General features: G+C 38.1%; 1 protein-coding gene across 1 annotated transcript in view; it reads left to right on the plus strand.

The window, feature by feature from the left end:
* Positions 1 to 7,570: 7,570 nt before the first annotated feature.
* SLC26A7 (solute carrier family 26 member 7) overlaps positions 7,571 to 14,683 on the plus strand; it is a 141,322-nt gene continuing 134,209 nt past the window's right edge. The window contains 2 exon segments of the mRNA NM_001195763.2: positions 7,571 to 7,664; positions 7,799 to 8,104. Coding sequence (NP_001182692.2) covers positions 7,912 to 8,104 — 193 coding nt within the window. The 5' untranslated portion in view covers positions 7,571 to 7,664; positions 7,799 to 7,911.

Consider the following 14,683-nt stretch of genomic DNA (forward strand, 5'->3'; position numbering starts at 1 on the left):
TAGATTGAAAAGTTACTGCTGAAGACATAGTATATTTGACTTCAGTAATGAGATTTATATGAACTCTTAAGATATCTTTTTTGGACAGAATGAACAAAATTCTATTTGTCCACAAATAATTTATATTAAAGAATAAATTTTAATCTGGATGTTAGGAGCCAGTAGATATGTCTGGTGTAGAATGAGTTGTGTCTCCCAAAATTCGTATTTTTAAATCTTAACCCTCAATATAATGGCAGCTGTAGATTGGGTCTTTGAGGGATAGTTAGGTTTAGATGAGGTTATGAGGTTGGGACTCTCACAGTGGAATTCCTGCCTTTAAAGAGAAACACCAGCGAGCTTGCTCCCTTTTCCTTTCTATATGTGAAGATACAGATGGTGGCCACGTGAAAACAGAAAGTGAACTGGGTGACACTTTGATCTAGGATAATTCAGCCTCCAGATCCATGAGAAATAAATCCCTATTGGTTAAGCCATCAGGGATACACTGTGGGATTTTGTTATGGAAGCCAGAGCTGACAAATGCGGGTAACAATATCTGAAGAATATGAGGAGCATAATTGTCAGTATTAGTAATGAAAGGGTCAGATTCAGAAAGATTTTGACAAAATGAATTAGTTGACTAGATTCAATATACTAGGTATGATTTATTATAAAATGTAGTGTTTAGATTTTATTTGAAAACTCCATTGCTCCTCCACGTAGAAAGATGAAGAATATCTCACAGTTATGGATTTGGAAAGTTAGAATTTAACTGTGTAATACTGTGTACATGTTTTAAGTCAGAACATAGCTAAGGACTGTGCTAAATTTTTGTGTCACATTCTGAATGGAAAACTCTAAAGCTGTGGCAAGTCATGAGGAAGGTGTGTATAATGGAGCATTAATGGAAAGTCATATTCCAAAGTGGATAACTTCAATTCCCAGTTTTGAGTAGCAGGGATCAGATTTATCCTCCTGCCTAAAACAAATAAAAATAACATATGACAAGTATTTTGTCTAGTGGCTAAGACCCTGTAAAGATGCCTGAAACATACATCAGTGTGCCTAGGTTTGAGTTTTGGCTTCTCTCATGATTCCAACTTCCCACTAAAGTGCACCTTTGGAGGCAAGAGGTGATAGTTCAAGCGATAAAGAGCCTGACACTCATGTGGGAGATTTGGAAAGAATTCTCAGCTTCTGGCTTCAGCTCCAGCCCAGCCCTAGCCATTTTGGACATTTGGGTAGTGAACCAGCAGTAGATGGGATCTCTTTTTCGCTCTTTCTGCGCTTCTCAAAATAAATCAATGCATAAAAACAAAAATTAACCTGACACAATATGTCAAATGGTAATGTCAAGATTTTAGACATGGGAAACAGAGGACAGTGAACTTGAAGAGATGAGGAATAAGTAAAATGAGCCTTATGATTGTTCCAGCTTCTGTTAGGAAAGTTTCCTGGTTACAGTGCCACAGAAAGGTGGTGCAGAACGCAAAAGGAGACTGGCACTCTTTGTAACATGAAAAGAAGGAACTGGAAAGTTGCAGTGTTCAAAACAGAGAGAATTCACATGGCAGAGTACCAAGAAAGAAAAGACGTACTTAGAGAATGCCAGAAATCTGGACATAGAGTGTTCAGCTAAGTAACAAGCAGTACTTATGTGTGAGGAATCTACAGGCATTGCGGAAATGATCAGAAGGAAGAATCTCACGTAATTTCTTTTTCCATAATAATTGATGTTTCAGTAGCAGAGTGGATACCTTACAATCCCCAAATAAGTTATCAATGTGCTAAATATAAACCAACCACATCAATAATTACATGAAACATAAATAAATGGTCTAAATAAGGCAAAGATTTTCACATTGCACTAAAAGAATAAGGCCCAACTATATGCTGCCTGATTGAAATATAAAATCACAAATTGGACAAAAGTAAAAAGATGAAAAACAACATATCATGTAGTGAATAACTTAGGACACGTAGCTCAAAAATGAGACAACATAAGAGAGGCTCAGTCAAAATCTGCCAAAACAAGTTTTCAGTAGAATGGGGTAATGTTCCTAAACATGGTTTGGCCAAAGCAGCAGTTACACAGCCACAGTCTTGCAGACGTTAGGAAGGTGAATTGCTATCACTATAGGGGATAACTCCCTCTTTTACTATCTTCAAATTTGCTTAAGTCATTATATGTCCTCAGGCATAGATTTATTTGCCCTTTGACAATATTTGGTCAGAAATGCAGGGGTGGCATTGTGGCATAGCAGGCAAAGTAGCCACCTGTAATTCTGGCATCCCATATGGGCTCTGGTTCATGCCTGGCTGCTTCATTTCCAATCCAGTTCCCTGCTAGTGGCCTGGGAAAAGCAGTGGAAGATGGCCCAAATGTTTGGTCCCCTGCCACCCATGTGAGAGACTTGGAAGAACTCCTGGCTCCTGGCTTTGACCTGGCCCAGCCCTGGCCATCGTGACCATCTGGAGAGTGAACCAGGAAGATCTTTCTATCCCTCCCTCTCTCTCTGTAACTCTGACTTCCAAATAAATGAATAATTCTTTAAAACAAAACAAAGCAGAGCAATTTTCGGTCAGAAATTAGCAAAGGCTTTCACTGATCCTCAATGAATTGCTTTTATTTATTGCCCTTCCCCCCTCTCTTCCCTTCCCGTTCCCCTCTTCCACTCCCTCCTCCTTCATTTTCTCTTCCCTTTTATTCTGCCTTCTCTTCCCTTGCTTTCCTTACCATATCTTGAAAATTATGTATATCATTATGCAATGTTCATTTGAATGTACAAAGGATTCTTTTCCGAGATGTGTTCTGACTTTACCAGAGCTTTATATCCTTAGCCCCTATTTTGCATCAAAGTAGGTTACAGAGTATAAAATAATGACAGAAAGAAAAAAGCATGGTAAAATAACAGATTGGAAAGTTCCATTCAAACCCGAAGAAGCCAAGTATGATACATTAGTAATCATGGTTGAGAGCATAGAGTTTTGTTCACTGCACTGCAGTTGTTGCTCTGTTATGAGAAAAACATCAACTGCCGTGTCCAGGACTTAATTCACTTATAAAAATATGTGCACCCACAATTGAATGTAATGGTATTTCTGAAATTAACAACACTCATACAAAGAACATTTTTTTTAAGGTAGTGTTAAATGAATTAGACTTGAAGGTGAAAGTTGTATGTCATAGGGATTAGGGTGAAGACTGAAGTGTAGAATCTTAAGTAGCAGATCTTGGCTGGATAAATGGGAAAAAATGTTCTAACAATTAGAACGTCTGAAAATTGAAATAGGATACTTTCCTAAACTTGATAACTTCAGCTGTTGGATGAATTAAAACAGTGGTTAGATTTAGGGCTGGGCCAAATTTTTAGTAAATTAGGAAAAGGTATCCCGTTCAGTGGACTTAATGAAAGTTGTTCCCTCTGTGAGGCTTACTGAATAGAGATAGCCTTAGTTTCAGCCCCTACTTCTCTCCTCAGATGGGAGCCTTTTGCAGAGTTCTCTTACTAGAAATGCTAAAGATCAACTTCCTGCAGTAGGTGTGAGTGTGGAGCTGATGTCCTCCCAAGTTTATGAGTCTATGTTTCCAAATGTACCTTGGATATAATTCAGTGCTTTAGAAGTTCCAGTCTTCACATAGGAAAGGCATCATGCTGATATTAAAAGCAATGTGAGGGGGCCAATGTTGTAGCACAGAAGGCTAAGCCACTACCTGCTGCACTGTCATCCCATATCAGAGTGCCCATTTGAATTCTAGCTGCTCTGCTTCCAATCTCTGTCCCTGCTAATATACCTGGGAAGGCAGCAGATGATGGTCCCCTGCTTCCCAGGTGGGAGACCAGGATCAAGTTCGTGGCTCCAGGGTTAGCCTGGCCCAGATCTGGATGTTGCAGTTATTTGGGAAGTGAACCAGCTGATGGAAGACCTCTCTCTCTCTCTCTCTCTCTCTGTCTCTCTGCCACTCTGTTTTTCATACAAATATGTAGATAAATCAATCTTTTTTAAGAGAAAGTAATGTGAGAAGAACATCAGTCTTTTCTCCTGTCTCTCAAAAGCCATTAAATGTGAGCTGATCTATAACCTGCACAATGTATCTCAAGCTTTACCTCACTCAAGCCTGACCAAATTCCCTCACCTTTCACAATGATCCCGAGGCTTTCATATGCCAGCCCTCTAAAACTCTCTCTTGGAAGCTCCAATCCAGGAGGTTTTCTACCTCTCTTTTGTCTCCTACCTTTCTCTTGTAATTCCCATCTAGTTCTTCTTCGTTATCCCGTTCACCAATTTCTATAAGAGAAAAACCACTATGCTAAAAAACAAAACAAAACTTTCTAAAGATTGTAAAAGAATGAGAAGCTAAATAAATAAAGATAAAATCTCTCATTTTAACCCCTTCATACCTAATTCTCATTCTCTCTCTACCTATTTTTCTGATTCTTAAGCATCATTCCCTAGAAACCAGACTGAAATAGATTAGATTCTTTGATAACTTCAGGAATAGGATTATGTGTTAGTACTGATTAGATACTATGTCTGCAGCTCCTTCTAGTAATCCAAAGGAAAGAGGCAGAATGAATGATGTTAACAACCCCTACTCACAAGGGATTTACAATCTCATGAGCTAGACTGGATAAAAACCGCATGGCATAGATTTAAAGGAAGAAAATCCTAAAGAGTAAAGATGACTAAAGCTCTTATACCCATCAGCATTCTGAGGGTAGCCTGCGTGATGATCATACAACATAAGCAGAACTGTGGGGAAATCAAGGGAATTTTTGTGCAAAAGGTAAATATTGAGTACATGTTTAGAAATGTAAAAGGCCATGAGACTGGAAATTCATACAAAGGCAGCCTGAAGAGTCAGTGGTGATAGCCACCTGGTTGCACACAGGGTCTAGGCAGGATGGATAGCCTATTTCTCACTCTTCCCTTCTGAGCTCCCGTATCACTGATTGTTTGACTTGATTATTGCTCTACTCATTCTGCCCTGAGTTTAACAGAAATTTATTTTAATTTTTAGGAACTTTTTATTGAGAGATTTCAGAATTATTTTACTAAACTCTTTCTTTTTCCCTCTTGGTTTTCAAATAGTTAACAGCAATTGTTGGCACAGATGTGACATTGATACTTCTACACACATTTACCTTCAATTTTTAAAATCCTGTTGTCTGAATTCTTTGTTATTGATATTTAATATATATTTTAAAGGCTGGCGCCACAGCTTAATAGGCTAATCCTCCGCCTTGCGGCGCCAGCACACCGGGTTCTAGTCCCGGTCAGGGCGCCGGATTCTGTCCCAGTTGCCCCTCTTCCAGGCCAGCTCTCTGCTGTGGCCCTTGAGTGCAGTGGAGGATGGCCCAGGTCCTTGGGCCCTGCACCCACGTGGGAGACCAGGAGGAAGCACCTGGCTCTTGGCTTCGGATCAATGTAGCATGCCGGCTGCAACGCACCGGCCGTAGCAGCCACTTGTGGGGGGTGAACCAATGGAAAAAGAAACACCTTTCTTTCTGTCTCTCTCTCTCTCACTGTCCACTCTGCCTGTCAAAAAAAAAAAAAAAAAAAAAAAAGAAAAGGAAAAAGAAAAAGAAAAGAAAAGAAAAAATATCTTTAATGTTTATTTTGTTTATAAAAGTGATACATAATCAGTATATGTATAACTTCTGAATTTGTGTTTATTCTGGATGCAGTATATAAAACAAAGATTGCTATTTGTAAAGGAAAAGTAAATGCTGTCTCTACTAAGAGTAGATTTACATTGATTTGATGTATAATATAATATATATATAATAAGAGAATTGGGTTAAATTGCTACAACTCTGTCTCTTAATGGGAATTGCTTTATATAAGTCTTAAACTTGAACTCCTGAATAGCTTGGAAATTTAATATAATATAATTAGTTTAAAAATACAAATCAAATTCTATGCTGTAGGTATGAATAAATCTAGCTTTTTTCCCCAACTCCTGCTCCATATATAGACAAATACATCAAAATGTTAATGGAAAATGAAGTTAGAAGTCAAGTTTATATCAGTGTAAATTAAAAAAAATTATTTATTTGAAAGGCAGAGAGAGAGAGAAGTTTTCAATCTGCTTGTTTGCTCTCCAAATGCTGCAACCACCAGGGCTGGGTAGTCCAAAGCCAGGAGCCAGGAACTTCATGTGATCTCCCACATGAGTGCAGGGGCTCAAGGACCTGGGCCATTCTCCACTGCTTTCCCAGGCACATTAGCAGTGAGCTCGATTGGAAGTGGAGCAGCTGGGACTCAAACCAGAGCCCAGTGAGGTGCCAGGGCTCAGGCAGAGGCTTAACCTGCTATGGTACAGCACTCACCACTTGGTATAAAATTTTTTGAAATTTCATCAAACATTTTCCATAATATACATTGTCCATAAAGTTTTTTTTGCACTACATTAAGCCTACCCTTTAATTTCCATTTTCCACAAACTTTTTGAAGTACCCTTGTTTTGTGTTTGTGTGTGTATGTGTGTTCATTGGATTGAAAAGAAAAGGTATTTTTTGAACAGATCCAAATTCAGAGATGTCATCTTTGGAAGGTTAAGAGAGTAACTCTTCACTTTAATTTCAGAAACGATGGGAGAAAGTACAGCAGGGGATCTTAGAAATAGCCAAGGGATCCAAGAACTTTGTTATTCTAAAGGATTCCAGAAATCAGATTTTTGTGCTCTGGACAAATGGGCATTAAATGCACGGCAGTGAACTATATACATGGTATTCTTTTTCTTGGCTTCACAATTTTATTGTATATTGGCTTTTTGGTTTAATTCCAATGGCACAGCTCATAAATGCAGGCTTTTTCTTCTGGGGGTTGAGGGAAACAATCATAAAATAAAAATCTTTGATAGTTGGTCTGCTCTATTATAAAATGTAACACCTCTCCTTAAAAAGAGAACCCACCTCCCCCCAACAAAAGTCATATGAAAAAGGGGCAGCACCACGAAAGGAAAAGATGTTAGAGATACTTCAAACAATAGCTTAAACCATATGTTATTCTTCAATACATTTCAATTACAGCAGCATAAGTGTGTGAATTATATGACTTTGAGAAACAGAGACAACTGAATGAACTGTTTCAGAGACAGGGAAGAATTCTAGCCACAAATATTTGTCCATTGTGATCCTTATTTTCTTAGCTGATGAGATGAAATTTCAGTTTGTTTATGAGAACCAGCTATTCCTTTCCCAGACTGGGCAGTTTTCTGAATGTTTTTGTATGAATGAAACCTCTTCTGGCAGGGAATAAAGACAAGGAGAGCCTTCAGCAGTTCCCTGTCGTGTTTCTGAATTCTGTAGAACGGGCAGTCATCTGCTGGGTTGGAAATATGTATCTCTCAAAGAAGTAAGCATGGATTCTCTGAGCGTATTTGCACAGCAGACCTCTCAGCAGTTTTATGGTTTTGCATAGCATGTAGGCAGAGACTGGACTAGCTGGATGTTTCCTGGTTTCATTAGCATAGCCCAGCCTACTTCCAACACACGCCCAGCACTACCTCATTAACCATTGGGATGGCAGCCAAAAGCCTAAGACTACAGTGAATATAAGGAGAATTATTGGCGAGAGAGCTGTAGACCAACTTAGCACTGAACCCATTACTTCCCCAAGATCAGAAACAATTTTACATTCACAGGAACCACTTCTCATTCAGATAAGAATTCAAGGTTTTAATCTATGGTTTTTTGTCTAGAATAAATAGTTGCATCATAATAAGACATATAATCCAGCTGCATATATTTAAGTGCTCTGTTAATCTCTCTCTCCCCATCTCTCTTCTATTTGTTTATTTTCTGGGTAGCTTTGTCATTGTAAACCACAGAAGAGTTGGAGCCTGGCATCGGAAAGAGGTGTTCTGCAACGATTTTTTCTCTTGTCTTAAGAAGTTTACTTTTGAAAGAGGGAGTCTGAAAAATGACAGGGGCAAAGAGGAAAAGGAAAAACGTGCTCTGGAGCAAGGTGCATAGCCCTCAGTGTGAAGACATTAAACAGTGGTGCAGAAGGCGACTACCTATTTTGGAATGGGCACCACGCTACAATCTGAAGGAAAACCTGCTCCCAGATACCGTATCTGGGATAATGTTGGCAGTTCAACAGGTGACGCAAGGTAATGTACTGCATTTGATTTTTCCAGTTTAATGCAGAATAGATGTGACCTGGGATGGACAAATTAGCTAATGGCATGAATACTAACTTTTGGAAACTAAGCATATTGGATATCTGTGTATAGGAGCTTTCCTAAGGGTCTTTTGACATTTCTTGTGGTCTTTTGATAGCTATTAAGCATCAAATCAACTTTTGAGTTTCACTATAGTTTTGCAGTGTTAAAATCCACACTGTTTTAGAATAAATAACTAGTAATTGTGGGAGAATGTCTTTTAAACTTGATCTTGTTAATATAATTTCCTACTTTCACTGAGTCCAGTTACAGAATATCTCCTGGCTTGAACACAATTGCTTTTCAGCCTAATTAGCAGTACACAATGACCCTGTTGTGGCCTTGAGGGTTGCTATAAGTAAGGAACAAATCTTTCTGTACATAAAGAAGGCTCTTTGCCAAGAAAATTATTTGCAAGGAGAATCCTCCAAGTCTTTAGAGCTGATGTCTTACCATGTATGCCAGTTTGCTTCTGTATCATATTATCTACTGTAAATGTTTCTCAAAAAAAGAAATTTAAATTGGTGAGAAGTCCAATTTTAGTTTTCCAAAAGCTGTTTCTAACTGATATTCTGGATGGATTTAGATAGGTGTTTCTTTTGGTAAGAGTTAGTTAACAAGTATGCATGTCTGTGCACATGTGTGTTCATAGGTGTGTATATGCTTTGTTTAAAGACATATTTATTGTAGGTTTTTGACTAATTCAGGTAATAATTTTCTACCTGTACAGCAGAAAGGAATTGATTTCTCATCCTTGAGAATTTGGAACACTTTCCTTGGCATAGACACTGTAGGTTTATATTTCTTTTGAGTTTCACTACTTCCCTGGCTTTACCATTGTGCTAAATTATAAGCACTCTTTTAATTATTCTGTAGCTGGAACAAACTGGTTTGTGTATTTGTGTTTTCAGTATGATTAAGAACATCTGTACTGGTAATCTTACTTTAGGATTTATAATACTATCATACTTTATGGGATTCCACTCTCCTGGATAGTCTTCTATTACCTTTTTAAGGATCATTTTGCCAATAGCAAGTCATAGTGATCTTTCAGAAAAATGAAATGTAAATAACAGGTTAGGGGCATTTTTCACTTTTCTTTATTTGATTGTAAATTAAAAATGAAACACCAGTATGTAATTTGACAACTTAGGTGATGAACTTAAAATGATTTTTTTCAGCAGATAGATTCAGCATATGTTATAAATTTATTTTGTTTTAAATTTATGTAAAATGAAAAATAATTATGTTTGTAATAATAATTTGGTATTTTACTTGATAATATCAGATTAATAAGAAATTTAGTATGTGATAATGTTACTTCTGATATATTGTTAGTGATATGTATTAACTGTATGGTTTTACTTGAGTATAGATTTTGAAAATATTTATTTTATGAGTCATAAATTTCATTGGTTATGAAGAAACACATTGGTTTGATGAGAAGCCCAAAGCTTACTCAGCCCTTGTGCCATGGGAAGTTATGGATCTGGCTGTTGGTTCTCTTGGAAGACTATCCGGGAGAAGGACAAGACTACATGGCTAGGAAGGACTTAAATGTTTTTAATCATGTATGAAAAAGACCATTCATTCTACAAGTGACTATTCTTTTAAAAATAATTACCTCAAACTTTTTCATATTCATCAACTATGGAGTGTGAAGAGGTTAAAGAGTGAAATAACATAAGCCACCATTTCTTGTAAGTAGTACGTTACGCCCTTCTCTGTATGTTCTTCTGGCTCTTAACAAAATCTGCAGACATTGAAGTCTCTTCTCCATTTACTTGTGGAAAATGGAGGCCTAGAAGAGTAAGTAGTTTTCCCTGGACTTCATACCTGAGGAGTGGTAGATTTTCCTTTTTATTCCAAAGCCAACACTCTTAACATTTTCGCTTTATACTCTACATTGCCAAAATAACCAGACTTTTTGTAAAACCAATGTTATTAGAAATAGAACACCTTCCTTTGTAAAAGTATGAATATTCTTCCTTTCAGATTATTTTTGCATTCAGGTTTCATCCCTGCAGTTTATAGACTCAAAGGTAAAGTAACAAGAAAAATAACTAAAATAAGATACAGAGTAAGGGAGGAAATCCAGACAGTGCTATCTCCTATTTGTGTGACTATGACATTGGCAATTATTTTAAGCTCCAATTTTTTAGGAAAACTAGAAGTAAGAAGGAGAAATTTTGGGGTCTTGCACCATATCACATACAACAGGAACAAATATTTTCTTAAAATATACTTTTCAATTACTCTACGTAGTTGAATTTTGTGCAATTGTCATATTCAGTGTTTTTTTTTTTTTTTTACTTTCAAATACAGGAAATTTTTATCATTCAATGTAGTAGCTGTTTTCATTCTCCTCTCTTGAAAAATGCATTTAAGATTAAGGAGGACAACTTTGAGTATTTTACATGTCAAATATTGACACCATTGTAAATTATTTTGTTAAAGATTTTCTAATTATTAAATATAAATGCTTCTTGGTTATCAAGGTACTTGACTGCCATATGCATTTTAGAATGTACTCTAAAAATATATCCTTTTCTTTGTTTTGAGCCGCTGCTCTTTCATTTTTCTCCAATACATATCTGCTTTCTTCTAAGCTTCTGCAGGTTTTTGCCTCCTACTCTACTCATTAAACATCAAAGATTCAAACTCTAGCTTTCCCCAAAAACAACCATAGGAGATTTAATCTGCATGTGACTCTAACCACCCTTACCATGCTAATGAAAGTTTACTTTCTCCTTAACCTGAGATCTGCACACAATGTTAGCTATACAAATCTAAAATGTTCTAAAGCGCTTCAAGTGCAACAGTTAGATGCTTGTTGGGATACCTACAACCAGATTGGAGTACCTGGGTTCAGCACCTAACTCTACTCTTGATTCAAGCTTCATGTTAGTGTGGGCCCTGGGAGGCAGCAGGTGATGTCTCAAGTGGTTGGGTGCCTGCCCCCCATATGAGAGGTCTTGATGGAGTTCCTGTTTCTCACCTTTAGACTGTCAGCTTCTGTCATTGCAGGCATTTGGAGAATCAACCAGTGACTAGGAGCTGTGTCTATCTCTTTGTCTCACTCCCTTTCAAATAAACTAAGTAACTAAATAAATAATTAAAAATGGCTCAACTCAAATTTTTTAGATAAAAAGATAATATCCATTTTCCATGAACTTTATGAGGCTCCCTCACGTGCAAAACTGAAACTCAGAGAATCAATAAGTTGCCTAGAGTCACACAGCAAGTGGAAGTGACAGGATTTGGACTGAAGTAACCTGGCTCCAGAGAATACACTGTTACCTTTGTACTAAAGGACCTCTCAGAGAAAGTCTTGTGAGTCATTCTCAATCCGCCCCCTGCATCCCCCCACCCTGCCTTTTCACCCTTCTCACTTGGATACAATCACTATCAGGTTCCTTTGTTTATATCCCCTAATTATCTTTTTTTTAAATAAAAGAGATTTATTCTATTTATTTGAAAGACAGAATTACAGAGAGAGGTAGAGCCGGGGAGGGAGGGGTCTTCCATCTGCTGGTTCACTCCCCAAATGACCTCAATGACCAGAGCTGAGCTGATCCTAAGCTAGGAGCCAGGAGCTTCTTCCTGGTCTCCCACGTGGGTGCAGGGGCCCAAGACTTTGGACCATCTTCTATTGCTTTCCCAGGCCATAGCAGAGGGCTAGATCAAAAGTAGAGCAGCCAGGACTCAAACCAGCGCCCATATGGGATACTGGCACTGCAGGCCAGGGCTTTAACCTGCTGTGCCACAGCACTGACCCCCCTGATTACCTTTCTCACCCAGTAGTCCTCTTTCATGACCTCAGCTTTTGCCTCAATTCACTGTTTGAACTACTGAAATCTTGGTCTTGTAGTTCGTCACTCTCTACTCTGTCTCCGCCTGTAGGCCATTTTCCATACTGCAGCCAGAATATCATATAAATCCAAATGTATTGCTTTCCTGTTAGAATTTATAATGATACTCTATTCCTCTCTAGCATATCTTACTATATCACTAACATCCAACCCTTTTGAAACAAAGCTCTACTCAAAATGATCTCTCCTCTGCGGATCCCTGCTAATCTCTTGGGAAAATTTATGATTTCCTCTCTTCTACTCCCCTTGTACTTTTGACATATCTCTGTGATAAGTGTTAATACAGTGTACTAACATATTTTGGTACAAATCTTTCCATACTGGTTTGTCATCTCTGGGAACAAAGACAATATCTTAATCCTTATATTCTTAGCCACGTGTGTATTGCCTGGTACATAGGTAGGTTTTCAATAAATGTTTCTTGGAAGAATTAACATATTCTAGAAGCCACTGATTGTTTTATTACAGCATGCTGCTACACTAGTAAGGGAGTTTAAGTTAAATCTTTTGTTTTAAACATAAATGCAATGAAGATATCAATAGCTAAACATATATGACAAATATGAGTACTTGATTTCTTGCAACTTCTCTTACTTCTGGAAATTACAAACTTTCAGCCCTCCAGAAAAATCTGGTAAAAGATAATGTTTCCTTTGTCCCAAATAATGTTACTTTTTTCTTTAATCACCATCAATAAATGAATAGGTTTTATAAAAATCCAGATGCCTAACTTCCCTTGAAAAAAGGGGACGATTTGACAAGACAAGGACAATATTCTCATGGGACAGAAATTTGCTGGACCTTAATAGAGGGTACCTCCTTGAGACAGGACCTGAACTTTTTCGTTTTCCCACAGTTTCTACCACTCACACATCCACCACCACTCTTTTGCCTATATTCCTGTTACCTGACAAGCCCTTTGTGTGGCTTAATTTGTTTTCACTATCAACTCACTTTCTTTCTTTTTACAGACAGAGAGGGAGGGAGAGACACAGAGAGAAGTCTTCCATTCACTGGTTCACTCCCCAAATGACTACAATGGCCAGAGCTGGGCTGATCCAATCCAGGAGCCGAGAGTTTTTCTGGGTCAACCATATGGATGCAGGGACGCAAGCACTTGAGCCATCTTCCACTGGTTTCCCAGGCTGTTAACAGGGAGCTGGATCAGAAATGGAGCAGCCAGGATTCAATCTGGCACCCATATGGAATGCTGGTGCTGCAGGCAGAGGCTTAACCTACTACACAATAGCACTGGTACCTATCAAGTCACTTTCCAGCATCTTTTGTTGAAATGCTTTGCGCTTATCCTTGGGTAAGACCTTTACAGAGAAGATACATATAATTAGATTATTGAGCTAGATCCACGGAACTTTCAGGCCTGTGAAACTGGGCTAATGTATTCCAATATATTTCCTATCTTTATAATCCTGTGTACTATTACTTCTTTTTTTTGTAAAAAAAATATGGAGCCCATCTTTTTTACCATACTGCTAAAGGGGTTTCTGCCCCTGCCCAAGGTATATAAATATAAATACAGATTTTCCCATTTCCAAGAAAAAGAATCTTTAGGTCACTCCTTCTTTATGTTCAGGAAACAATCTGTATTTCAAAGCGTTCATGAGCTCTCATTATTAATACCAGGTATGAGTCATCCTAGTTAGCACCTATGACATTATTCTTTAACTGTTTTGAAGGCCCTCACTTCCAAATGTATTTTAAAGATGAGAAAGCTTTTGTAAAGAAAGTCATTGACTTAAGACATGTCACCAACATGGCTGGAAATCTTAGTAGAGTAGGAATCTGGTCTCTACAATATTCAGTTCACATTCTAGCCTGAAGGACCACTTGATGGAAATAGTTACTTTGTTTCAAACATGAAAACTCAAACATTGAGACAGGGTGGAAGCCTACAACGCATGACTTGTCATTTAAGAACCAAGTCTGCTGAGGGGTAATATGAGAGTGTTTTGCCTTGCATTCCAAAGGATCACCTAGAATTTTTGTTCCCGAACCATGAAAATTGTAAGCTGCCATGGAGTTGCCTGGTGTTCAACCACAGTATTTTGGGCCAGAGAGAAAAGATGAATGCGCCTTATAATTATGCAGAATGTGTGGCATTAATGGCACCAAAACATATGTGCGGAAGCTGAGCTTCATTGTACTCCCGAGGGCAGCTTAGTGACATGTGGAACAATACATGGACATTCCAGAAGCATAATGCATGGCAAAGATTAAAAGCTTGTCTGGGAATTCTTCCCTGCATTGTCTCAGCCTTAGGGGACACAGAATTCTAGCACTAGCTGTGTGTCCCTAAGCCAAACCCCTTAATCATTATATCATCTTGCTAGTAAATTTTTTCTCCTACAGGAACAATGGCAGCTAAATATCTCTAAATCTAAAGTATGCTTTCTCTGACCCCCATGAGACATACAAAGAAGCTAGTGGAACTTTGCTGGCTTGCCCTTCCTCCCCATTTTCCCTCATTCCATGACCCATCTCCTCACTATAGCCTCAGACTTTCTTCAGCACTTCTGATATCCTTTTCATTTTTCTCAAATGTAGAAGAAAGGTGATTCAGATATTAAAGGACTATTCATATATTTCTGAACTTATGCTAATGCTCCCGTATTTAGAGCTGTCCACATGGAAATGTCAC

The sequence above is a fragment of the Oryctolagus cuniculus genome, chromosome 6, assembly GCF_051225735.1.
Source record: "Oryctolagus cuniculus isolate XC-2025 breed Fujian yellow rabbit chromosome 6, ASM5122573v1, whole genome shotgun sequence".
In the NCBI taxonomy this organism is placed as follows: domain Eukaryota; kingdom Metazoa; phylum Chordata; class Mammalia; order Lagomorpha; family Leporidae; genus Oryctolagus; species Oryctolagus cuniculus.